The 25,942-nt window shown below is 38.8% G+C and overlaps 1 protein-coding gene across 10 annotated transcripts in view; it reads right to left on the bottom strand.

The window, feature by feature from the left end:
- Positions 1–25,942, bottom strand: part of neb (nebulin) — a 98,051-nt gene that overhangs the window by 47,687 nt on the left and 24,422 nt on the right. For 9 of the 10 annotated variants that reach the window (XM_041806447.1, XM_041806449.1, XM_041806450.1 and 6 more), the window contains 45 exons: positions 23,069–23,380; positions 22,756–22,962; positions 22,527–22,631; positions 22,310–22,417; positions 21,913–22,224; positions 21,570–21,776; positions 21,352–21,456; positions 21,128–21,235; positions 20,736–21,047; positions 19,357–19,563; positions 19,155–19,259; positions 18,959–19,066; positions 18,559–18,870; positions 18,228–18,434; positions 15,581–15,685; positions 15,390–15,497; positions 14,989–15,300; positions 14,688–14,894; positions 14,501–14,605; positions 14,210–14,317; positions 13,798–14,109; positions 13,504–13,707; positions 12,637–12,741; positions 12,418–12,525; positions 11,802–12,113; positions 11,508–11,711; positions 11,238–11,342; positions 10,986–11,093; positions 10,581–10,892; positions 9,709–9,912; positions 9,463–9,567; positions 9,263–9,370; positions 8,824–9,135; positions 8,517–8,720; positions 8,291–8,395; positions 4,981–5,088; positions 4,557–4,868; positions 4,255–4,458; positions 4,050–4,154; positions 3,623–3,730; positions 3,213–3,524; positions 2,907–3,110; positions 1,562–1,666; positions 1,227–1,334; positions 799–1,110 (listed from right to left, as the gene is read on the bottom strand). In XM_041806447.1, coding sequence (XP_041662381.1) covers positions 799–1,110; positions 1,227–1,334; positions 1,562–1,666; positions 2,907–3,110; positions 3,213–3,524; positions 3,623–3,730; positions 4,050–4,154; positions 4,255–4,458; positions 4,557–4,868; positions 4,981–5,088; positions 8,291–8,395; positions 8,517–8,720; positions 8,824–9,135; positions 9,263–9,370; positions 9,463–9,567; positions 9,709–9,912; positions 10,581–10,892; positions 10,986–11,093; positions 11,238–11,342; positions 11,508–11,711; positions 11,802–12,113; positions 12,418–12,525; positions 12,637–12,741; positions 13,504–13,707; positions 13,798–14,109; positions 14,210–14,317; positions 14,501–14,605; positions 14,688–14,894; positions 14,989–15,300; positions 15,390–15,497; positions 15,581–15,685; positions 18,228–18,434; positions 18,559–18,870; positions 18,959–19,066; positions 19,155–19,259; positions 19,357–19,563; positions 20,736–21,047; positions 21,128–21,235; positions 21,352–21,456; positions 21,570–21,776; positions 21,913–22,224; positions 22,310–22,417; positions 22,527–22,631; positions 22,756–22,962; positions 23,069–23,380 — 8,346 coding nt within the window. The remainder of the gene's footprint in view (positions 1–798; positions 1,111–1,226; positions 1,335–1,561; positions 1,667–2,906; positions 3,111–3,212; positions 3,525–3,622; positions 3,731–4,049; positions 4,155–4,254; positions 4,459–4,556; positions 4,869–4,980; positions 5,089–8,290; positions 8,396–8,516; positions 8,721–8,823; positions 9,136–9,262; positions 9,371–9,462; positions 9,568–9,708; positions 9,913–10,580; positions 10,893–10,985; positions 11,094–11,237; positions 11,343–11,507; positions 11,712–11,801; positions 12,114–12,417; positions 12,526–12,636; positions 12,742–13,503; positions 13,708–13,797; positions 14,110–14,209; positions 14,318–14,500; positions 14,606–14,687; positions 14,895–14,988; positions 15,301–15,389; positions 15,498–15,580; positions 15,686–18,227; positions 18,435–18,558; positions 18,871–18,958; positions 19,067–19,154; positions 19,260–19,356; positions 19,564–20,735; positions 21,048–21,127; positions 21,236–21,351; positions 21,457–21,569; positions 21,777–21,912; positions 22,225–22,309; positions 22,418–22,526; positions 22,632–22,755; positions 22,963–23,068; positions 23,381–25,942) is intronic. The other variant, XM_041806457.1, reaches the window with a different exon arrangement.

The raw sequence follows: 25,942 nt of genomic DNA on the forward strand, positions 1-25,942 counted from the left end.
AGGTGTTACAGTACTCTTGTTTACTTTACATATAATTTAAAAAATATACAATCATCCTGCCCACTTTCTTTGTATTTGAATATATTGGTTCCTGCAGAAACATCAGCCTCACAGTGAAGTGTTGGTAGAGTCACAAGAGTTTAAATATTTGAAAGAAAATACTAGTAAAGGTTACTCAGCTCATGCCTGTTAAAACTTGTTTTTGGTTAAATATTTTGACCATTATTATTGTTATTGTGAATCTGGTGGATTTGGAGATGTTTGTGCTTTAACACAGTCTGAAACTGACACATACAGTATAACAGATGTGATGAAACACAGCTCTCAAAGATAGAGTGGTGAGACATGATTGCTGTGCTAACTCTTAATACAATCTGTGCTTTTTCATGTTTCTGTTTGTCATTGACTTGTGGGGATTTAACAAATTAGGACAGCTTGAGCATAGCAATATTATGGGATATGTTTTCTTATGGCAACCAAGACATGTCCTGCCACAACTATACAAAATGTAGGAATTTTCTGGCTTTGATAACTATTGTGAATGTTTAAGGTATCCCAAGAACTGAACTTCAAAATGTTAGATGGATTGAGTCATTTCTATTATTTAATTTCTGTGTGAACATGTTACATATTGTACCTTTAAACTTGCCAAATGTTTATACATATGTGCTGGTTCTTGAAGGTTTAGTTTTGTCTGACAGCTTATCAACAATTAAACAACAAAAAAATCTAAAGACTGTGCTAACATTTGGAAGCTAATACTGTCACAGGCTGGACTGCTTGTTTACATGTACTTACATCACTCCTTAAGTCGTAGACCTTTCTGGCCTGGACAACATCATTTGAGTCTGGCAGGCAGGTCCACTGGTGCAGGTGAGTTCTGTAGTTAAAGTCGTTCACTTGAACCTGGCACTTCTTGGCTAGTTCAATTGCCAGCATGTCCACTGGCAGGTTGTACTTGGTTTTGGTCTTGTGGAAGTCCTTCTTGTATACATTGTCACTGGAGATCTTGGCTACATGTGCGGCCAACACAAGCAGTGGGTCATCAGCTACACTGAGGGCGCCAATGTGATGCCCACACTGCTTGCGGAAGCCAGCCTTGTACTTGTACTGAAAGTTTGGGAGGGATATCATTTAATTAGTTTAACAAAACAAAGCATTGCATTATATTTAGCTTTTTAGTAACACAGTGAAGGGAGTATACACCATTTTGTGCACAGACTTACATCACTGACGATGTCTCTTGAGGCCTTTGCTGAGAGAACAGAGATGGCATCTTTGGGAAGGAAGTAGCCTTTGTTGATGGTGTCCATATAGCCTTCACGATAATATTTCTGGGGAAACGAAATGATATAAGGCAGTCTGATATACAAAACTGTGGCCTGTGTGTCATGATACAGAATACAATACACCTGGAGCAAGAATATTCCTTTACATTACACATTCATTCATAAAAAAATACCCCAATTTTCTGATTAACAAGGTAAATCAACTGAGCATTAGCTCTTTCAATCTATGATATACAATTTTATCATAAATCAACATGAAGAGTTAGTGTTACCAGACTGGTATTGAGTTTATTCTGCTTGGCCAGGACGATCTCAGGGGTGTCAGGCATGACGTGAAGGTTGGTCTTATCCTTCTCCCAAGCCTCAATGTAAGCTTTCTGTAAACAGAAGATGAGCAAGTTTTAGTTGGATGTGCTTTCTTCTGAATAGAAAAGGACTTGCATCGAAGGACGCATAACAGTAACAGCATGCTATCTTATTGGCAGTCAGGTAGAAGCTTGAAATGTTAATTATTGGTATAAGCAGATAAAATGTTTACTGATGCTTATGGCCGATAAATCAGCTGTACATATTGGCAGAATGTATGAGAGTCCCATAATGCTTCATTGAATGAGGTGAAGCATACTTAAACTTTACCTTAAACTTTAAAGTGAGTTTGAATATGTGAAGTTTAAGCTCTGAACCATGGGTAGTTTAAGTATTTCTTATTGCAAAGAACACCTTTTTCTGTCTTATTTCTTATTTTTCATTCCTCATTTTTATTAGTTGCTTTTACTTTCAGGTCATCAAAGGTGGTATAGACAACACTCAACAACATGCCCATTATACGGGAAAAAACCTAAAACATAAGGCATTAAGTGCTAAAAAATAATTCCCCTGAGAAATAAGAATATAAATACCATTGCCATTGCACTTAAGAGCTTACTGTCTGTCATCAAGTTGTTACAGTGCTGTTTGTAGATCTAAAAAAAAAAGCTTATATGATTGGGTTTTAATGTTTATTAACATATTTTTAATGCAGAATTGTCATAGTTGATTTCCTGTGTTTCTTTTTTTTTTTTTTTTGGATTTTGTGTTTAGATTGTTTTTCTACATTGGAGCAGAGGCTCTGTGTATGTTTCCTCTCTTATTGCAGGCTGTTTGGGGAAGGCAGGAGCACTGGGCAGTCACTGCTGCTGCTCATTGGGCATCAAAGCTGCAGCCATCTGGGCAATCAAGATTTGATCAAGATTGAGCATTCAGATGCCACAGTATCAATTCAGCTTCATGAGTGTGCCTCCTACACCCTGTCAGTGCGTCTGCCTGGATTGAAGGATTGGATTGAATCAAATGTTGTTAGTCCTGTTTCACATCGAATTAAAAAATCCAGGGGTCTGAGTAAGAGTAAAAGGTCTATTCTAGTACAGAAGAGACTTATTACTCTTCCCAATAAACAGGTGTGTATATATCAGTATTTATCTCTGCTCTAATGAGTTTTGAAATATCGGAGTATGTCTTAAACAAATTTGCCTTTTTTGTTATTCCAGAAACGAAATCTCATAAAATGTTTTCCAAACAATGATAACAAAAAACAATGCAAAAATAGTGTGAAATACTTGAGAAAGATAGCTCCCCTACCTTGTTCATTGTTTGGGCATTAGCCTGAGCAAGAGCATAAGGCATGTCGCATGTCTTAGCAGTGAATTTGAAGATGCTGGGATGCTGACGGTACTTCCTTTCACTCAGGATCTCTGCTGCTTTCTTGGCTTTCTCCACATCCACTGAACCTATTGGTACCCAACCGGTTCCCTTGACCCATTCCATGTCAGCCTTGTAAACAGCCTACAAGTCACGGAGGGAGTGAGAAAAAGGTACATTCAGTGATTAATTCACTAATAAATCATTTCAGTGTTCATAACTTCAGATGATATCCTCATCACTTACATCGCTCTGCAGATCGTATGCCTTCCTGGCCTGGACCACATCATTGGAGTCTGGCAGGCAGGTCCAGTTATGCAGATGAGTTCTGTAGTTGAAGTCATTGACCTGAATCTGGCATTTCTTGGCCAGCTCAAGATTCAGCATGTCAACAGGCAAGTTGAACTTGGTCTTGGACTTGTTGAAGTCCTTCTTGTACAGAGCATCGCTGGCAATCTTGGCAGAGTTCAGAGCCAGCATGATCAGAGGATCCTCCTCTACGCAGCGAGCCCCGATATGATGGCCGACCTGCTTGCGGTATCCTGTCTTATATTTGTACTATTCAGGTAGAAAGAGTAAAGTCACAATTATTGGCAGATGTACAAAAACACAGAGGTCACCACCAATGAGAAAGCATTCATTTTCCCCCTACTTACATCGCTGATGATTTCTCTGCCATGTTTGGCAGCAATGATGGAGACAGCATCAGCCTTCATGTCGTAGCCCTTTCTGAAAATCTCCTCAACTCCTTCCCTGTACAGTTTCTGAAAAAGAATTAAAAACAGTTGAACTTATATAAACAGGCTTGTATCAAAATACCAGTCACCATCATGTGATTGAAAATATATCAGCTGTTTTACGATATATTTCACTGTTAAATGGTAAGCAAGGCAATACATTGTGATGTCTTCTTGGCCATGAATTCATGCATGTTGACTATGAAACAAAACCAGTACCAATATCGTAAGAATTAACACAGCAGCAGAAACATTGTACTGCTTTTGCCATGTGTATCAACATTTTCTTAAACCCTCATCTGGCATTGTTGTAGCTAAAATGTATTTGAGTACAAATCAAACATACCCTGCTGATGTTGTAAGCATTGGCTCTAGAGAGCAGAATCTCAGGAAGGTCTGGTGTCACGTGAGTCTTAATCTTGTCTGCCTCCCAAGCAGCAATGTAGTTTTTCTGTGGTGAAAAACATGTAAAGGTGAAACAATCACAAATTGTACACTGCTCAAGAAAAATAGCATCTTAAAGAATGCAAAAAGGATATATAAGTATTTACCTTGTTGATGGTCTCTGCGTTAGTTTTGGCCAACACCATGGGCATGGCAGTCATGTCAGTTTTATATTTGAATGAATCTGGTTTCTGTCTGTAGAGACGTTCACTGAGGATGTTTGCAGCATTCTTAGCTTTGACCACATCAACTGAACCTATTGGGATCCATCCAATGCCAATGACCTCATCCATGTCAGCTTTGTACACAGCCTGATTAAAAAAGTATTTAAATGACACATTTAAATATATGAACATAATACTTGTGCAATGATGTGCTTGAGATTTGTTAAAGTCACAGAAGGGCTCACATCACTCTGCAAATCATATGCCTTCCTGGCCTGGACCACATCGTTGGAGTCTGGCAGACAAGTCCACTGGTGCAGATGAGTTCTGTAGTTGAAGTCATTGACCTGAATCTGGCATTTCTTAGCCAGCTCAAGATTCAGCATGTCAACAGGCAAGTTGAACTTGGTCTTGGACTTGTTGAAGTCCTTCTTGTACAGAACATCGCTGGCAATCTTGGCAGAGTTCAGAGCCAGCATGATCAGAGGATCCTCCTGTACGTTGCGAGCTCCGATGTGGTGGCCGACCTGCTTGCGGTATCCTGTCTTGTACTTGTACTATCAATATGAGAAAAAAATTTCATGTATTTCAACTGGAATATGTTTCTCCTTTTCTGTGCCACCAATGTCTATATTTATGAAAAGTACAAAGAAAAAGTAAGTTACTCACGTCACTGGCAATGTCCCTGGAAGCCTTAGCAGCCAGGACAGACACTGCATTAGGTGGAAGGAAGTAACCTTTCTTGATGGCCTCATCAAAACCTTGTTTGTACAGTTTCTGAAAAGTGAAACAAAAACTTTAGTTTTTTTCCTGATGGCTATGGTAGCCATTTGGGCTTTTTTCCCTAGAAGCTAAGGATTAAGTGAAAAGCTAGGCAGAATAGAGTAGGACTCAAATGATTGGGCCTCATCACACCTGTACTTGAAAAGACATTTGGTTGAAAAGACATTTGATCCACAAACCCTCTTGTGCAGATTTCAAGAAGATGTTGGAACTCAGGATTTTTTTTGTTTGTTTAATTCCAAAGTATATGTAACTGTCCCATTTTTAATCAGTTAAGCACTTTAATACCATTAAAGTTCAACTGAAATCTAGTCAACTTTTAATTCAACCAATGCAATGTTTGATCATAACTGCAAATGTTAAATTCTGAATATAAACTTTGAACATGTGAGGAATTTTATAATCAAGCACATATTTAAAAAAAAACAAAACATTTTTTAAACAAATTTTTTCACTGTTTTTCAGAAATGTTCATGTATTCAACTTTGTCAGTTGTTTGAATAAATATAGGTTACAATCAATTTACATTTACCTGGAAAAAAGACTCACCCAAACCCTGATAAAACTGTTTAACTCAGGGTTCCTACATACTTTTAACAATCAAATTAAAGAATTTTTAAGACCTAAGCTGAAAAATATCAAAAACATTTTCTTGTGTGGTAAACGGTGAAAACAGAAGGCATGTGAGAATCTTTGGTACACCAGAAAGAGCTGAACCATCTGGTTTAATGCATGGTTAATAAAATGTCAATAGATGGAGGACAAAGAGATGTTTGGTCATTAACATCCAAATTTAATGGTTTCTGGCACATTTATTGCCTCTTTGGTATCAATATACAGTATCTATTATAATATATGCAGCAAGTATCTACTCCAAAAGAATGATAAGAACCTAATAAATATAAGTAGAGAAAATAGATTGGAAAAAGGCAGGTTTCAGTCAAAGTGCCTTTAAGTTTAAGAACACTCACTAATAAGAAAAATAAGACCGTCTAAGACTTTTTATGGCCCTTAATTTAAAAAGTGCAAAATAAGACTTTTTAAGACTTGTCAAGGGATCTGCAGGAACTTTATGATGAAGGCACTGCCTGAACAAGTAATATCATCTGATTTATCCACTACAGGTGCAAAACATAGAATTTGAAAATATCTAAATCAGCCTTTTTCTGTTTTATGTCAAGCAGCACCACACCCACTTTAGATTTACCTGTGTTTATTTTTCCGGTTCCTAACCTTTTTCTGTATACCAGTGCGGAATGTTTTTACAGTTCATTTTAATTTGGAAATTCCTGACACCTTCTTACATCTCCTCTCAATCTTGTGTCTTTCTCTGTTTGCACAGAGTCCTGTAGTCTCATACCCTTGTATGGTTATATAAGAGGCATTTAGGGGAAAATGTGTACAGGCTTTTGCTTACAAGCACAGGGCATTCATCAATGTAAAAACCCAAGTGAAAACATTCAAAGAGGGGTCTGGCTGCAGATCTCAGATGCTCCCTGCTTGTAGACCACTACTGTTAGACACCACCTTTGTCAGAACGGAAGGGATGTAATTTTCCAGACCAACATTTCATGTTATTTTTTTTATTTCAACTTTATTCTTAGACAAAGGCTACAAGTTACATTCATAAAATAACCACATTGGAAACACTACAGACAAGGCAATATTTAATAAATATAACAGAAAAAAACGCATGATGTCTAATCTGGGATTAAATTACATCTTGACCCATTTTAGTCATAACCTTGCAAAGCAGATGGATTCGCCCCTTTCTGTGTTTCTTACTGGCAAATCCATCTTGCAAAGCTCCCATCTGAACCGTTTGGGCCCAGTTAGAAAGTGACATGACCAATTAGTGTCGAGGGGAAGTACTTTCGGGCGCGGCAGAGTCGTGATGTATGCAAGCAGTGGGAAGAGGCTGGTTCATTGATGGAAGAAGACATTAGCATGGGTACTGCTAAAGCGTAAGTTTTTAACAGAATTTGATGACATTTCTTTGTTAAAAGAAGAACAAAGAATAGCATTGGGTTGTTTTCTTTTCAAAAATGACAAAAGTCATTTACCGACATGTCTACAGTCGTCATGTTTCACGTTATACAGCCCTCTGTAGGGTTATACTCTTGGTAGCAGTGCACCTTGGTTTGGGACTACGATGCCACATATTTTATTACTCTGATTGGCCTGTAAAGATGTGAAAGACAGAAAGTTTATCCATCACCCTTTTGAGTTTTTTTTCAAAGGCTCTGCCCTTTCCCAAACACTGTGTATGAGAGATTTTCTAGATGGATGTGTGAAACAAATCCATTTGGTGTGTCAGGTTGTTTTAGTCATGGACACGCTGGCTTTAGAGTCATTAGCTTTAACATAGCTTTGCTAGTTACATAGTCAGCTTTACTACATAAGACAATGTAACTATGCTTCTTAAACTCTAATTTTAGTAAATGAAGCATAATCTAACGTAGCTAACATAGCTTCATTTGCTGTAGCTTCGTTTGCTTTAGCTACATTAGCTTTGTTTGCTTTAGCTTTAGCCACAGTAGTAATGTAGCTCTGTCTCCTATGTAGTTTACATAGCTAACGTAGCTTTGTTATCATGATTAGCTTTAGACTTAGCTACATAGCTATTTAACCTTAATAGCTTACGTAGCTTAAATAGCATTAGACTTAGCTGCCTTAGCTACGCAGCTACATTATTTACATAGCTAACATTGCTCCATTAGCTTTAGACATAGCTATGTTAGCTGTGTCAGAAGATTTTCATGGAGGACAATTTTTTTTTCCTGTAAGCAGACTGTTTACTTGGCTTCATTAAATGTTTTGTTAACAGGTTTTGAAGGTCAGGTTTTTTGACTTTTAACTTTTGGTAGCATAAACCTTACCCTAACCAGAAGTTTAATCAATGTTTATTTTGAAAGCCTCTATGTATTTCTATTCTGACAAATGTAGAGTCTCACGATAGTGGTCAAACAATCTAACAAATACTTCTCTTAGGAACTTTCTTCACAACCACTTTTGGAAAAATCTTAGGAAGACAGTGGTGAACGAAACTCATTGACATTTAAAAAAAAAATTGAAAATAATTCCTAAAGGTTCAATGGATTTTCCTTTTTTAAAAAGGAACTACCTTTTCTTGCATGTTAAAAGCCAAGATTACACAACAGATAAGTCAGTGCATTAGAATAAGAATTAGAATTACCTTGCTCATGTTGATGGCATTCTGCTGAGACAGGAGGATCTCAGGAGTGTCAGGCTGAATGTGCACTTTGGTCTTCTCTTTCTCCCAAGCCTCAGTGTAGAGACGCTGGAAGAGACCACAGATAATTCCAGTGTTTGTTAAGAGATTCTTAAAGACAGACTTACATTGCAAACAACATCATCTTAGTTCCCTAAAAGTTACATTGTGTAAAAATAATTTGTTCTACCTTGTTCATGGTCAAAGCATTGTTCTTTGCCAAAACAATGTTCATAGCCTCTGTGGTGCTGGTAAAGGGAACAGTGCTGGGGTGCTGGCGGTACTTTCTTTCAGTTAAGATGTCTCCAGCCTTTTTGGCTTTTTCAACCTCAAGCGAGCCAATGGGGACCCATCCCAGGCCCTGGAGCCACTTCAGGTCAGCTTTATAAACAGCCTAAAAAACCAAACAAAGGCATTTTAATCACTCCAATATCTGACTGTAGAAACTTGATGAACAAGAACATGCAGAGACAAATATGCATTGAAGCTTAACTCACATCACTCTGCAGGTCATAGGCGTGCCTGGCCTGGACCACATCATTGGAGTCTGGCAGACAAGTCCACTGGTGCAGATGAGTTCTGTAGTTGAAGTCATTGACCTGAATCTGGCATTTCTTGGCCAGCTCAAGATTCAGCATGTCAACAGGGAGGTTGAACTTGGTCTTGGACTTGTTGAAGTCCTTCTTGTACAGAGCATCGCTGGCAATCTTGGCTGAGTTCAAGGCCAGCATGAGTAGAGGGTCATCCTGGACGCTGCGAGCCCCGATGTGATGGCCGACCTGCTTGCGGTATCCTGTCTTGTACTTGTACTGGAGATAAAATCACATGATGAAATTGTTGACAGAATTACAATCATATTCAGTGTAATTTTTTGTATAACGGTTTAAGGTTTATGGATTAACCTTCACTTTTCATATTCCATTAAAATACACTTACATCACTGGCAATATCCCTTCCAGCCCTGGCTGCAATGATAGAGATGGCATCATTGCGCAGATCATAACCCTTCTTCTTTGCTTCTTCATTAGCCTGTTTGTACAATTTCTGTGGACAAACAATAACTTTGAGATGTTAAGTTTGATCTTGGTCTAAAAGAGTTTAAAAAAAATTATAACTATCTCTAAATCCCCTCTTACCAAGCTGTAGTTGACATTGTTGGCTTTGGCCAGCAGAACATCCATAGCATCTGGCATGATGTGGATGTTGGACTTCTCCTTGTCCCAGGCTTCCACGTATGCTTTCTGCAGTCACATAACCAAAAAGGCAGTTGACTTACATTGAGAATATAAGAAAGTATGCTTTTTTAGATTTGTGTGTGAATCATATAAATGTGAGATCATTTAAGTAATTTGCTGTGACATTCCTCAATTATGATTCCATACCTTGTTCATAACCTGGGCATTTGCCTTTGCCAATGCCAAGGGCATATCTTCAGTGGACAGCTTGAATTTAAAGTTGCTTGGGTGCTGACGATACTTCCTATCACTCAGAATCTCCCCGGCTTTCTTTGTCTTCTCAACATCCAGTGACCCTATAGGCACCCACCCAATACCCTGCATTATCTTAAGATCCTCCTTGTAAACAGCCTGAGGAAGAGAAAGGTTACATTTGATAAGAATATTCCTGTCTTGGAATATTTTTTGGGCATTTGTGTGTCTTAATTTGATTCGACGATGTTTAAAGTTGAAAATCAGTGAGAAGGAGTAAGGAAGGATGCAAGAAAGAAGCCAAAGGTTGGACATGAACTTAGGCCGCCTGCTTGGAAAACAACAGCTGCTAGGGATGCAGAAAATTATCAGCCTAATATTGATATCAGCAGATATTTGCTGATATTTAAAACTGACATTTTGGGAGCATAAATCGACTGTAATTTTTTTTGCCATTTGGACTAACAAGTGTAAATGGTAAAGCTATGTTAAACCTTAAAGTTTTTGGCTGGACCCACAGATCTACACCATTTGAGGTTTTCATTTGGTTCACTCTCAATCTTGTAGCTTCAAAATGTGCTTTAAGTTCTCAATTTTATTTCTTTGGTTATCCTCATACATAAAAATGTGTTCAAAGAACAAAAGTTTTAGGTCTGAAATACATATTTGAATGTCAGTGTGAATATCCATATCAGCTAAAATTCATTTGAACCTATGTGGGGCACAAATTAACTGCAATGCCACCGGAATCCCAAAAGCTCCAAATTTTTAAAAACTTTTCAAAAAGAAAGAAAATTCAAGGGATTAATTTAATGATTCATACTCACATCGCTCTGCAGGTCATAGGCATGCCTGGCCTGGACCACATCATTGGAGTCTGGCAGACAGGTCCAGTTATGCAGATGAGTTCTGTAGTTGAAGTCATTGACCTGAATCTGGTTCTTCTTGGCCAGCTCAAAGGCCATCATGTCCACAGGCAGGTTGAACTTGGTCTTGGACTTGTTGAAGTCCTTCTTGTACAGAGCATCGCTGGCAATCCTGGCTGAGTTCAGAGCCAGCATGAGCAGAGGGTCGTCTTGGATGCTGCGTGCACCGATGTGGTGGCCGACCTGCTTACGGTATCCTGTCTTGTACTTGTACTGTAAAGAAAACGAAAATCAAAGTTCCATGCAAACATGTAAGACATTGAAAATAAATAAAATATTCCTATCTTTGGTAAAGCCACAGCTTACATCACTGGCAATGTCCCTGGAGGCCCTGGCTGCGAGGATGGAAATGGCATCACCACGCATGTCATAACCCTTCTTCTTGGCATCTTCATTTGCCTGTTTGTACCGTTTCTGTAAACAAACACAGTGGAAACAAAGAAAAAGTTAACTAAACCAACAGTTAAGATAGCATATTTAAAAGCCCTTAAGTATATATATATATATATATATATATATACACTTTCTAAGCTCTTCAACATTTTAGACTGCACTTACATAGCTGAAGTTGGCACTGTTGGCTTTAGCAAGAAGAACATCCATAGCATCCGGCATGACATGGATCTTTGTCTTCTCATTGTCCCAGGCTTCCACGTATGCTTTCTACAGTCACAGAAAAGAAACATTTGAGAGAAATGAAATAAAATGACATTTGGAAATATGAATACTTGTAAAAGAGAATTTGTTCATCATAGCGGTATGAGAACCTAAACTTAATTTTAATGCAATATTTTACTAGACAGTATTTGGAAGATTACAGTTTTATACCTTATTCATAACCTGGGCATTGGCCTTAGCCAACACCATGGGCATGTCTTCAGTGGTGCACTTAAACTTGAAGTTGCTTGGGTGCTGACGATACAGTTTGTCACTCAGGATCTCTCCAGCTTTCTTTGACTTCTCAACATCCAGTGAACCTATAGGCACCCATCCAACACCCTGCAATGACCTCAGATCCTCCTTGTATACAGCCTGAACAGAACAGAAGGGTTTTTAGGTATGATTAATGGTCCACAAACATGAAAACTTGAACCAGCATAATTTCATAGTACTCATACTCACATCGCTCTGCAGGTCATAGGCGTGCCTGGCCTGGACCACATCATTGGAGTCTGGCAGACAAGTCCACTGGTGCAGATGCGTTCTGTAGTTGAAGTCATTGACCTGAATCTGGCATTTCTTGGCCAGCTCAAGATTCAGCATGTCCACAGGCAGGTTGAACTTGGTCTTGGACTTGTTGAAGTCCTTCTTGTACAGAGCATCGCTGGCAATCTTGGCTGAGTTCAGAGCCAGCATGAGCAGAGGGTCATCTTGGATGCTGCGTGCACCGATGTGGTGGCCGACCTGCTTGCGGTATCCTGTCTTATATTTGTACTGCAGATAAAGAATAGACCATAACCTTATGGTTACTGTAAAGCAGTAAGTACAGTAGCCATACACTTTCATGACTAGGCTATGCAGAAGTTACATAATCATTTGAAATTGAATCATGCAGTGAAATCAGTTTATCCAACATTTTAATTAAACAGCATACTACCATATACAATATGTTCAATTTCCCACTGATGTTCACAAAGACATGCTGCTTTAACAATAAAATCAAAAACAATTTCAGACATGACATTTAAGACTTCATAACATTTTGCTACTTGTTATGAAAAGTAATAAAACTATTTACATCGCTGGCAATGTCCCTCGAAGCCCTTGCTGCAATGATGGAAATGGCATCATTACGGAGGTCGTATCCCTTCTTCTTGGCATCTTCATTTGCTTGTTTGTACGTTTTCTGTATAATGGAAAACATTATGAAAAATGTAAATAATCTTTAAAAATCATCGTTACAGGAGATTTTAATGTCAGAATGTCCGACAACAAATTGGCTTTCAGAAGGACTCACCAAACTGTAGTTGACTTTGTTTGCTTTGGCCAGGACAATATCCATGGCATCAGGCATGACATGAATGGTAGTCTTGACTTTGTCCCAGGCGTCAGTGTAAGCTTTCTGTAAAGTCAATAAGTAATGTTTAGTTACACACTGTATCTGATACAATTTATGCAAGAAGTTCTCATTAGCAATCCACTTGGTTCTTTAAACACAACTGCAAATACTGCACTGATAATGTTGAGTAAGTGTATGATGTGAATCATTATGCAGAATGTCAACCCCTAGTGTAGATTTTGACTGAGTTGGATTGATTAATTTGTCAGAGAAAATGCAATTATTTGGTGTTAAACATCACTTACAACAAACGTGTTACATTTGTACACAGATAATGTGATTTTATATTTTTTTAAAGGGAGGTCAATAGCAGCACTTTCTTAACTGAAAATGCAGCAATACTGAATAATAAGAGTGTGACATTATCCAATATATCAAAGTTTCTCTTCTATACATGAGGAGATAAACTCAATTAGTCTCAACCAGGGGTCGTCAATCAAATCCTTGGAGGTCCAGATTGATGAAAGTTCCTCAAGCCAGGGTCCAAAATATAATATTATTTGTTTTGTCAAATATAATTTGGTCTAGTTTATGAAAAATATAAAAAAAACATTTAATGAACCAGAGGTAGTAATAAAATTATATCTTAGAACACAGAGGAATAAAAATACATTCTTTTTTGCTAGTAAAAGATGCTTGTATGCTATTTTAATACAAAACAGGCTACCTAAAGACAATTGTGGTCTTTGTTGCATTTTAGCTCTGAAATAAGGACATAAAATAAAATATATTAAAGTTTATGGTGGGTTGAATGCTAAAAAATACCTTGTTGATGACCTGGGCATTGGCCTTAGCCAACACCATGGGCATGTCTTCAGTGGTGCACTTAAACTTGAAGTTGCTTGGGTGCTGACGATACAGTTTGTCACTCAGGATCTCTCCAGCTTTCTTTGACTTCTCAACATCCAGTGAACCTATAGGCACCCATCCAACACCCTGCAATGACCTCAGATCCTCCTTGTATACAGCCTGAACAGAACAGAAGGGTTTTTAGGTATGATAAATGGTCCACAAACATGAAAACTTGAACCAGCATAATTTCATAGTAATCATACTCACATCGCTCTGCAGGTCGTAGGCATGCCTGGCCTGGACCACATCATTGGAGTCTGGCAGGCAGGTCCAGTTATGCAGATGAGTTCTGTAGTTAAAGTCATTGACCTGAATCTGGTTCTTCTTGGCCAGCTCAAAGGCCATCATGTCCACAGGCAGGTTGAACTTGGTCTTGGACTTGTTGAAGTCCTTCTTGTACAGAGCATCGCTGGCAATCCTGGCTGAGTTCAGAGCCAGCATGAGCAGGGGGTCGTCCTGGATGCTGCGAGCCCCAATGTGGTGGCCGACCTGCTTGCGGTATCCTGCCTTGTACTTGTACTAAAGCATAAAGGTTAACATGTTGGAACTGATTTAGCACATCTGGCTGGTTAGTATATAAAAAGTGGTGCAGTGTACATATGACCACAAGCATACTTACATCACTAGCAATAGTTGTTGAGGCTTTGGCAGCCTGGACTCCAATTGCATCACCGCGATAATTATGCCCCTTCTTCTTGGACAGTTCATTGTCCAGTTTGTACAGTTTCTAAAGCGAGACAGAAGAGACATCTTTTATGTGAACTATTCAATAAACACTCAAATACACCCTCATTTGTTATCTTAAGATCCATACTGTAAGGGTAGTGGTTAGGTCATCTTTTGGTTTCATTACTTTTCAGAAAAAAATGTTTGAAAACTGGTAGAAAAAAAATACAGAAAAAACTTGTACCTCGCTAACATTCTTCTTGTTCGCTCTGGCCAAAACAATGTCCATTGCATCAGGCATAATGTGGATCAAAGTTTTGTCCTTCTCCCAGGCTTTTATATATGCACTCTGTAAAAAAACATTGTTAGTTTATATCAATGACTTAAATTTTAAAGAGGGGATTTTTTTTTCATAACATTTGTGGAATTACCTTATCCATAATCTGGTTGTTGGCCGTGGCCAATGTGATGTCCATGGACTGCATGTCTTTGGTGAATTTGAAGTTGCTTGGATGTTGACGGTACCTGGGCTCACTCAAGATCTGGCCAGCGGTTTTTGCCTTTTCAACATCCAACGATCCAATGGGTACCCATCCTATTCCCTTGAAGAAGTGTTCATACTCACTCTTGTACTGGTTCTGAAGAAGAAAATGAACCGAGTTTAACTTCATAATAAAGCAGCCTCATACACTCAAGATAAAATTTTGTAAATTGTGGATTACAGTTTCTTACATCACTGGCGATGAATTGCATGTTACGGGCCAATTCCAGGTTCATGGCATCAGGCAGTACAGTGTAGTGAGGGTTATGTTGCTTGTATCCAGCCATAGTCTGAGCTGCTGAGGCCTGCTTGGCATGGACAATGCTTATCATGTCCACTGGGGAGTGATACTTCAGCTTTGACTTGTGGTAGTCCTTCTTGTAGTTCTTGTCGCTTTGAATTTTCGCCACCTCCATGTAGTGAACCAGCAGAGGATCATCCTGGAGGCTGCGGAAGCCGACATGGTGTCCCTTTGCCTTCTCATAAGCCAACTTGTACTTGTACTGTGAAAGCAAACACATATTTTGTGATTCTTACAAACTTTAGCATATTACACTGGGAAACTTCAACAAAGAGGGTTCTATCAACTTACATTGCTGGCAATGGTGGTGCCAGACTTGGCAGCCTGAATTGGGATAGCGTCAGCTTTGAGGTTATAGCCTTTGTTGGCCATCGCTACAACACCGGCTTTGTATAGTTTCTGTAAAAGAAGTAGAATTAACATAACATGAGAAAAAAGCTGTGATAAGTAGTCTATTCACTTGTATAAATGATGACTCTCACATTGCTCATGGTGATAGCATTAGCCTTGGCCAGGACAATCTCAGGAGAATCTGGCATGACATGGACAGTCAACTTGTCTTTCTCCCAAGCCGCAGTGTATGCTTTCTGTAAATGAAAGCACATAACCAATGATTAAAGACTGTTAGAACTCTTTTATTTTAAAGCAGTGGTTCTAAAATGGTGTTTGATACGCCTTCAGGCAATAGGTGTGTAACGGGAATTCATACAACCTAACGTGATATGCTAGATGGACTGTTTTATTGGCCATTACAAGATATTTTTTTCACATTCATCTGGAAAAAAATAGCTTTGTATAAATCTGGAAATAAAAAGCATTTTGGGAAAAACAGGACTTTTACAAAAATTCTCTGAAGGTGATTGGACAAATGCTTTGTCCATACCATTCATTACGGGCAAATCAGAGCAACAAGACAGGTGCTGTCATAGTTTATGAACAGTGAAGCTGTTTGTGGATAAAACTCATGAAGAGGCCAGTTGGGAGAGGGGCAAAAACATCTCCACCAAGAGAAGCCTTCAGCGTGGCTCTTTGTTCTCTTTTAGATAAAGAAATATGGCCTGTTTTTGATAAAACTTGCACTTTACTGAAGCTAAGGCTGAGCTAATGACTACACCGTTGGCAATCATTGTATATACCCACTTAACGTACAGCTGAACCCAGCTTGTAACTATTGCAAACTCATGCCAAAGCAGGTCCTTAATTAATAAAGAAATGTGGTCCAGTTCTGATAAAACTGCTGGCATACTAAAGCTACATTGGTGCTAAACACTATACCAGTGGCAGCCATTGCTCTCAGTTTCCACTACAACTAAACCCCATCCATAGCTACTATCCAGTTCTCCTCAAATGATGCTGATTGGTCAGGTCTGTTTTCAGACCTGGCACAGATTGAACGTTTGCAAGTTGGATTTGTCTGATGACAGACATGGAATGCCGATCCATCTGCTTTGCAAGGTAACAAACCTGAGTTTCTGTTAGCCAGCATTTGCCAGTCACTGGCTAGTTTCAAGAGCGGATGTCCAGCGGATAAAAATATAACCAGTCAAAATGTCTGGCAGAAAACATGCCAACGACCAGTTAAGTAAATACTGAATACTTACACATTATATTTTGTGTAACCTAGAAGATGTTGCGAGAATCCTTTAATATAAACTCAAAGTACCCTAATCTTACTTCACCTACTGTCCTGCGGTGCTGGGATTGTTTATCTCCTCAAACAGCAAGCACATGGCTAATTAAGTTCTAAGTGAGGTTTGCCTGGTTAACCAAAGGATTTACATCATCAGCGGAAGGATTTTGAGTTAGTCATCGCTGCAAGTAATGAAAGAGACTGAAACAAAGGGAACTGTATAGCTGAGCATCTTAAACACCAATGAAGCTGTAGAGAGAGAAAGGTCTACGCTGAGCAGAGTTGTAGAGGACTCCGATAAATCTACCAATGACCAATCCTCAGTTAAAGTTGGATTGTAGTCAACACAGAATAGCACCGTGCAGAGCGGCATGGACCGCCGCTTGGAGCTGATAGCGAGGGCTCTATCTCTCTTCCCCGTAGCTGGTTGTTATTGCTTGGGGTGCTAACTAGCAGAAGCAATCTTGGATAAGCCATCAATGAGAGGAGGACTGGATTGAACTATCTGCTGTGGAGCTTTTGTCTTTTCAGGACTAGTCCAAATAAACCAGGATGGTTGGATTTACTGCTTTAGCAGAGGTTACAGTTATACCATCATGAGGACTGATATTGAACAACTGACGGTAAAACTAATTTTTCATTTGAAATGAAGAGATTTAATGTGGTTTCCAGCTAACAGAGCACTGGAGAGTTATGTTTAGATGCTTCATTGTTGTCAGTGGAGGATTGTATTTGGCTGTTGTAAACTGCTAAGTTATGGTAGCGGCCAATGTGCTAACAGGCTAACGGTGCTAATGTGAAGCTAACTGTTGTTGTTAATGAGTTTAACGTGGGGGTATATTGTGTAACTGACTGTGTGTGTAAGGAAAAACTCGCAGCTTTCATTTTGATACAAGTCTTTGTGCAATCATTTCCATGGTGTAATCATGTATATGTGTCTACCAGTCTGTAATAACAGGGTAACAATTACTCATGTTTACTGTCAGTTTGGTTTGTACTGTCTCAGTTTTGGGTCAGGTTTGAAAATGTGTCCTCAGTCCCGTTTAGCGCAGACTTGTATATATAAATGTATCACAGGATTTCAGATTTATGTGTTTTGCTGCTGTTAATGCAGCAAAATAATGTTAAAGCAAATGTCCGGTAGTTGTTCTAAGTGGCTGGAATTCCTGAGGACTACCGGTCATTTTGACCAGGGACAAAAAAAGTCTAGCAGAAACTTTGTAACAAACAGCTATATGTTATCACTTTAACTAAATAAGTATTAAAGATACTGTAACACATATTAAATAGGGTATTTCGCATAGATATGATTATGGTTGGCCTTGAGATTTTGGACTGCTCTTATGTGTGGGTTTTCTTGGCAAAAAAAGTTGGAAAACTGTGTTAAGCCTCTATCTGTTGTTTTATTGTATTGTTTTTATCTCTATAAAGTGGCCTTGCATGCTGAGAAAAATAAAATATATTATTATCTTTAACTGTTGTTCTAAAGCATACTGCACCTTGTTCATGATCTGGTTGTTGGCAGTAGCCAAGGCCACATCCATGGAGTCCATCAGCTTGGAGTACTTGAAGTTGGATGGATGAGTACGGTACTTCTTCTCACTCAGAATGTCACCACCAACTTTAGCAGTCTCAACTCCAATTGAGCCAATAGGGACCCATCCAATGCCTCGGACAAAGTTGTTCCAATCTGATTTGTATTCACACTGAAAAGAAAGGGGTAGGTTTTGTGATAAAATGAACCATGCAATTATAATGTCTACCTGTCTTAGTAAAAACATACAGTAACTGAGGGTATGAGACAGGAGGAGCTGACTTTTTTTTACTTACATCACTGGACTGGGTGTTCATAGTGCGAGCCAACACAAAGTTCATGGCATCAGGTAGGAGAGCATTAGTGTGCTGGATCTGTCTGTATCCAGCGAAGGTCTGAGCAGTTGAGGCCTGCTTGGCATGAATAATACTCAGCATATCTACAGGAGAGTGGTACTTCAGCTTAGCCTTGTGGTAGTCCTTCTTGTAGTTCTTGTCACTCTGCATTTTAGCAACCTCCATGTAGTGAACCAGCAGAGGATCATCCTGGAGGCTGCGGAAGCCAACGTGGTGGCCCTTTGCCTTCTCATAAGCCAACTTGTACTTGTACTATAAGAGCAAATGAAAAAAAATCAAACCTCCAAAGTTGCTGAAGATAAACTTCTTGATTTGTCAGCAAAATCCATGTCATACTTACATTACTGGCAATAGTGGTGCCAGCCTTGGCAGCCTGAATTGGGATGGCATCTGCTTTAAGGTTGTGACCCTTGTTGGCCATCGCGACAACACCAGCTTTGTAAAGTTTCTGTAGAGTCATACAGTTTTACATGAATAAATTGTCGAAAAAATACACACAGTGAGGAAAAAAATATGTCTGTCATCCTTTTCCTTACATTGCTCATGGTGATAGCATTTGCCTTAGCCAGCACAATCTCTGGAGAATCTGGCATGACATGGACTTTCAGTTTGTCTTTCTCCCAAGCTGCAGTGTAGGCTTTCTGTAAATAAGGACAACAAAACAGCAAATGAGTGATAATGCTTAAAAACCAACTTTTTCCTTTGTGACTCTCCTCTAAAAATCTAAACATACTGCACCTTGTTCATGATCTGGTTGTTGGCAGTAGCCAAGGCCACATCCATGGAGTCCATCAGCTTGGAGTACTTGAAGTTGGATGGATGAGTACGATACTTCCTCTCACTCAGAATGTCACCACCAACTTTAGCAGTCTCAACTCCAATTGAGCCAATAGGGACCCATCCGATGCCTCGGACAAAGTTGTTCCAATCTGATTTGTAATCGCACTGAAAGTAAGAGAGGTTATGATGCAAATTAGCTCTAAATTTGCCACGAAACATTTTTGTTCAGGGCAATGGTGGGCAGCTATTTGCCTCGGTCCATATGCGACCCTCCTCACTCAGTGCATCCTGGAAGCAAATTCCAAATAATAAGAAATTGTTAACATGACAAAAACATGATAAAATCTGCCAAAAAAATATGAAAAATATAAATATTTCACAATAAAAGTCATGTGCAATCATTTAAGGCATGAAGGGTGCTAAGGATTCATCACATGGCTGATGTGCATCAACTTGGGGCTGGAGAGAGGTGAGAGGTTAGCCAGTGTTAAGCTCCACCCATGTTAATACACGTGTCATTTGGCATCCAAGGAAAAGCTAAATGGGATATCTTTTGCTTGGGCCTTCTTACCCTTGGTGATTTGCCTGAGGGCAGCACCAGTTTTTGGGCACTTGGGACACCCACAGCACAATAAGGAGCTTGTGGAAACCCTGTTACCCACACAGATGGTTCCCTGGGCCAAGCTTACTCGCTACATCAACCCTTCACTCTGCCCTAAAGGTGTGACGTTATTCTTTTCAACAGATTATTTTCCCATGCCCCTGGTAACAGGCAAGGACATCCAGAGCATGACAGGGTTGTGTCAATCCTCTTTCCTGTCTGATAGTGTCCACTGGTGGGCTTACTTGCCATTACAATTCTTACTTCAGCCTCAATTTTTGACCCAAACTATACTGTAAATTTGATTTTATTTTTGCATGAAATAAGAGATGTAATTGGCTGAAAATGTTGCTGAAAATGCCTTTTATTATAAGAATATATATATATACAAACTATAAGTAATAAATTTATTCTCACCAGTTATTACGTTTATTTGGTAGACAAAGCAGTTAAAAACAACTTAAATCCTGTGCTTAGAATAAACTTGAGCACTACTTTAAGCATTTCCATGATAAAAGATACTGTAGATAATTTCTCCATGTGTAAATTATGACTAATTATTAAATTGAGAATATGCCATAATTTGTAACAATTTGCCCTCTGGCAGAAGGAATACAATTATTGTGGCTCTCTCAGTAACCAAAGTTACCCATCCCTGGTTTAGGGGATAACATAAGGGTGAATTTAAGCACTGATCAGATCTTAAAAGCTGTACAAAATTATTACTGCAACTCACATCACTTGTCTGGGTATTCATGGTGCGACACAACTGCAGATGCATGTTGTCAGGCAGGAGCAGGTAGCTGTGTGGAACCTTCCGGTACCCAGCATAGGTCTGAACAGTTGAGGCATGCTTGGCGTGGACAACGCTCATCATATCTACTGGGGAGTGATACTTCAGCTTAATCTTGTGGTAGTCCTTCTTGTAGTTCTTGTCACTCTGCATTTTAGCCACCTCCATGTAGTGAACCAGCAGAGGATCATCCTGGAGGCTGCGGAAGCCAACATGGTGGCCTCTTGCCTTCTCATAATCTTTCTTGTACTGGACCTGGAAAGCAAAACAGGAGTAATTAATTACAGATAATATTAATGGTTTATGTTTGAAAAGGCTTTTGAAAGATAACATACATTGCTGGCAATGTGTCTGCCTTGCTTGGCATGCAGAACAGAAATAGCATCAGGCTTCATGTCATATCCCTTGGCAATAGTTTCCAGCCACTTGTGCTTGTAGTGACTCTGTAGACAGAAACAAAAGTGTGTGAAATGTTTGTGCATAAATTATGCTGATATTCATCTTTAGATTATTAGATATTTTGGCAATAAAATAAGCTGAAATATTATAGTGCTCTTACCTCGCTAAGGGTCTGAGCATTGAACTTCGCCTGAAGGAATTCAGGGCTGTCAGCAGGCAGATGATAGGTGTGCATGAACTTCTCACCAGATGCTTTGTATGCAGCCTAGAGAAAAGAAAAAGATGGGTCAAATATTATTTTTTACAGTATCGAAGAACTTTTATCTGATATCCATCAATATTTTGGATCCAAAGGCTGTTAATACAGTCCGGTCTTACCTTGTCCAAAATCTTGGAATTAGCCATAGCCAGAGCCATGTTCATGCTATCAGTCTTGCTTGTGAACTTAAGTGTACTGGGGTGCTGGCGGTAGCCCCTTTCATCCAGGGCGGATTTGGCAGCTTTGGCCTTCTCAACATCCAGGGAACCAATGGGAACCCACCCAGTGCCTTTGGAGAAGTTGTTGTAATCTGCCTTGTAGGCGTTCTGTGAGTTTTAAGACAAGATTATGTTCATTGCAAAATTCTTTGAAAGGTTTAATGTGTATTTTGCTTTGCTGCTGCTCAAAATGTAAATCAAGCATTGAACCATGATGAAACTTAGGCAATAAAAAAAAACATACATCACTCTGAATGTCCATCATGGTGCGACACAGCTGCAGATGCATGTTGTCAGGCAGGAGCAGGTAGTTGTGGGGGATCTTTCTGTACCCAGCATAGGTCTGAACAGTTGAGGCATGCTTGGCGTGGACGACACTCATCATATCCACTGGGGAGTGGTACTTCAGCTTAACCTGATGGTAGTCCTTCTTGTAGTTCTTGTCGCTCTGCATTTTAGCAACCTCCATGTAGTGAACCAGCAGAGGATCATCCTGGAGGCTGCGAAAGCCGACATGGTGTCCCTTTGCCTTCTCATAAGCCAACTTGTACTTGTACTATTTGAAAGAAAAATTATCAGGGTTTGAACTGCTGAATTCTGTATACTTTAAAAGTAATATTATGGGTTAATTCACAACTTACATTACTAGCAATATCTCTGGAAGATTTTGCTGCAATAACAGGGATGGCATCCTCTTTCACATGGTGTCCTTTGAGCAGATCCCGACGATGGGCGTAGGTGTAGTGATTCTAAATCAAATGATTTGATGTGATGTTAGAGAAGTAATAAAACTTAAATTTCTTATGTCTTCTGCATGCACAGAGGCTGCAAAATTCTACAACATAACATACAACTCACCTGGCTGATGTTGACGGCATTGTATCTTGCTTGCAGCAGTTCAGGAGCATCAGCAGGGAGGTGGTAAGTGTGTTTGAACTTCTCTCCACTGGCCTTATACTCTGTCTGTATTGTTACAGCAAAGAGAATTTTTCACATCATTTTGAATTAATGATTCAAGGGCTTACATGAAATCATTTATAAAACAGAAAATCATATATATACATCTGTTTATTATGTCTGTTCTTACCACATTCATGATCTTAGCATTTGTCTTAGCCAGCTCCATGCTCATTGAGTCAGTGGTGCAGGTGAATTTGAAATTGCTTGGGTGCTGGCGATACTTCTTCTCATCCAGGGCTGATGCTGCTGCCTTGGCCCTTTCCACCTCCAGGGAACCAATGGGAACCCAGCCAGTTCCCTTGACTGCAGTCTCGTATTCCTGCTTGTAGTTAACCTGTAAATAGAGGTGCAAAGTGAGAAATTTGTAGCATAAAACCTATGTGACCATAAATGTTTGCAAAAGGCTGACATGAAAGTCCCTAGAGGAAAATTTAACTCACATCACTGGAATTGAAGTTCATGGTTCGAGCAAGGTCCAGACCCATTGAGTCAGGCAGGAGACAGTAGTTGTGGTGGTGCTGCTTGTAGCCAGCGAAGGTCTGAACAGCTGAGGCATGCTTGGCATGTGCAAGACTTAACATGTCCACTGGGGAGTGATACTTCAGCTTAACCTGATGGTAGTCCTTCTTGTAGTTCTTGTCACTCTGCATCTTGGCGACCTCCATGTAGTGAACCAGCAGAGGATCATCCTGAAGGCTGCGGAAGCCAACATGGTGGCCTCTGTCCTTCATATAAGCTTTTTTGTACTGGACCTATAGGTTAAAAAATATATAACACATATATAACTACACATTTTGCATTAAAAGAGTTTTAATTACAACAACAACCCAGCACAAACTAACTATCAAGAGGCATATATAAAGAATGCAAATTTAGTTTTATGTCATAGTTAGCATTTGAAGTATGAGGCTATTTAAAGGTCCCAATTTGCACAAAAGCAATTCAAAGTGTTTAAGGAGTAAAAAAAGGCTTTATTACATTAAGCAAATTAAATGAAATAACTATATTAAAAATAAGCAGCAGCATGTGCCATGTTCTGCTAAATTCCCTTTAAGCAGTGTGATCTGGCTTTAATAAAGCCCCAAATTTGAGGAGCTAATGACAAGTAAACACTAACTCGTAAATCCCATCCACTCCCATAATTTACATTAATTTAATGGTTACTACAATATGAGCATTTGCAGCAATCACAGCATCAACACCTGGATGTATTGCTATAAATAAAAGCAATTAAATACAAATGCTTTTTCACTGAACATGTGTTTATTTTACCTCTTGAATGTCGGCCTGTATTGTGGCCATGCAGAGAAATATGTTGCAGACAGCTATAGCTATATTTAATAACTTTTTAAAAATATAAGTTGCTTGGTTTTAGACAGAAACACAGCACTGTCACTGCTGCCACACATTTTAAATTAAGGCAACTTTTGTATCAGTGATGGATTATGGTGTTATTTTTTATAGGCATGCTTCAGCTGGAACTTTAAAACCCCTTGATGCAGTTTTTCACTCTGCACTGAGGTTTATTACTGGTGAACCTATAACACTCACCACTGCATCCTTTACACTAAAGTTGGATGGTCATTGCTCTCAGTGAGACGTGGTTTACATACATATATGTTTATTTCCAAAGCTCTTATTGGGATGCTTCCTCCTTATATTTCATCCTTCCTTATCTGGTCCTCCAGAGCCCACAACATCCGCTATAGTGGCTGGCTTACACTACAGGTCCCTCGAATTCATTCTGAACTTGGTAGATCTGCTTTTAGCTTCTTTGCACGTCTGCTTGGAACTCACTGCAGAGCTCTTTAAAAATCAAACAGGTACCATTGGGCAATTCAAATCCGTAACTGTTAACTTCTTAGCCTCCAATTGCACCTGTTTTAATTGACTTTGTTTTTCCATTTCTGATTAATTTTATGTCTTCTTTTGACATTTTAAAGGGGTTTTATATTTTTGAGGCATGTTTGACATATTGTAAATATTTCCCATTTATTTTGCATTTTATTTTTTATTGCAAGACATCATTGTAAATAAGGGCTTGCCCTCAATGATTGTCAAGTCTAAATAAAAGATTTTTGAAAAAATCATATTGCTGTGCATAATGCAGTAAGAAAAGATATCCTACTTTTTTAACAGCAACGTTCAAACAAAACTTATACTTCAAGGAGCTGTTTTTGCTGTTTTAAGCTTCATGATTAACCAGCAGTACAAGAGCAGGTACACTGATAAAAAATATTCAGCCCAATCTACTTAGAAAAACCTAGGCATCATCTTTTTTTGTAGATTAGCCAGATTAATCTGTAAAAACTACTACTCTGTTTTAGTTCAAGAACAAAACAATCAAAGTGAAATTTATTTCCTTATTTAAGGAGATTCAACAAGACTGATCTTTGTTTAACATAACGTTTTCTTTAAAATACATGTAATTTCACTTATTCTCATTGTGTGTATTGTAAAAATGACTCATTCTTTCAATACAGTTTAACATAATAATATAATCAATATGATTGACGATTCCTTAGTGGCATTCATTAGTAACACCTGTAGCAATGCTTGCAAAGGAAGTATCTGCATTTGTTTCCACACCTTCTTGATTTTCCCTCATCAGTGAATTGATCAGAGAATGGTTAAATTTTTAACTACATATGTAAGTCAGGCAGTCAAACTCATTTTCAGGAAGTCCTCTTTTCATTCATGGAGCAAAAGTGTTGACCATCAAAAACAACAATAATCCATCAGAAAGATGAACAAAGGAGTCCCAGCAGTGATCTCTGTACAACAATCAACATCTAAACTCACCTGATCACATTTAAACATATCTGAACACATAGAAACACTCTGCCCCAGGGCATCATGGGTAAATTCTGCCCACATATCCCCAGATTTTTTTCCACCAATCTGATCTATCATCACTGCCATGTCTTCAGTTAGCAGTTCATCTATTCCTGGTTGTTAGAAAAGCCATTTGAAATACCCACAATGCACCATAGGGAGGATTTATTCATGGATAATGTAATTTTTTGTAGTTCTGAAACACAGAATGAAACTGAGTAAAGGTAACAAAGTCAGGCTTAGTTATTTGAATAAACTTTGGAAGATTGGCTTACAATACCTAAATTATTCTTGTTAAGGAAAAATTTACAGTGTCTTGTATTTTTAACAAAAGAAACTAACAACAAAATTAGATTTACTTATGTCAAGCTAAAAACTTGGACTTTTATTGTTGATATTCAAGATTGAATTAAGTTAAATTTACTTTTGCCCAGATTCATTTTTCTCAGTGTATAGACAAAATCTGTAATTCTTGCAAT

The sequence above is a fragment of the Cheilinus undulatus genome, linkage group 15, assembly GCF_018320785.1.
Source record: "Cheilinus undulatus linkage group 15, ASM1832078v1, whole genome shotgun sequence".
NCBI lineage: Eukaryota > Metazoa > Chordata > Actinopteri > Labriformes > Labridae > Cheilinus > Cheilinus undulatus.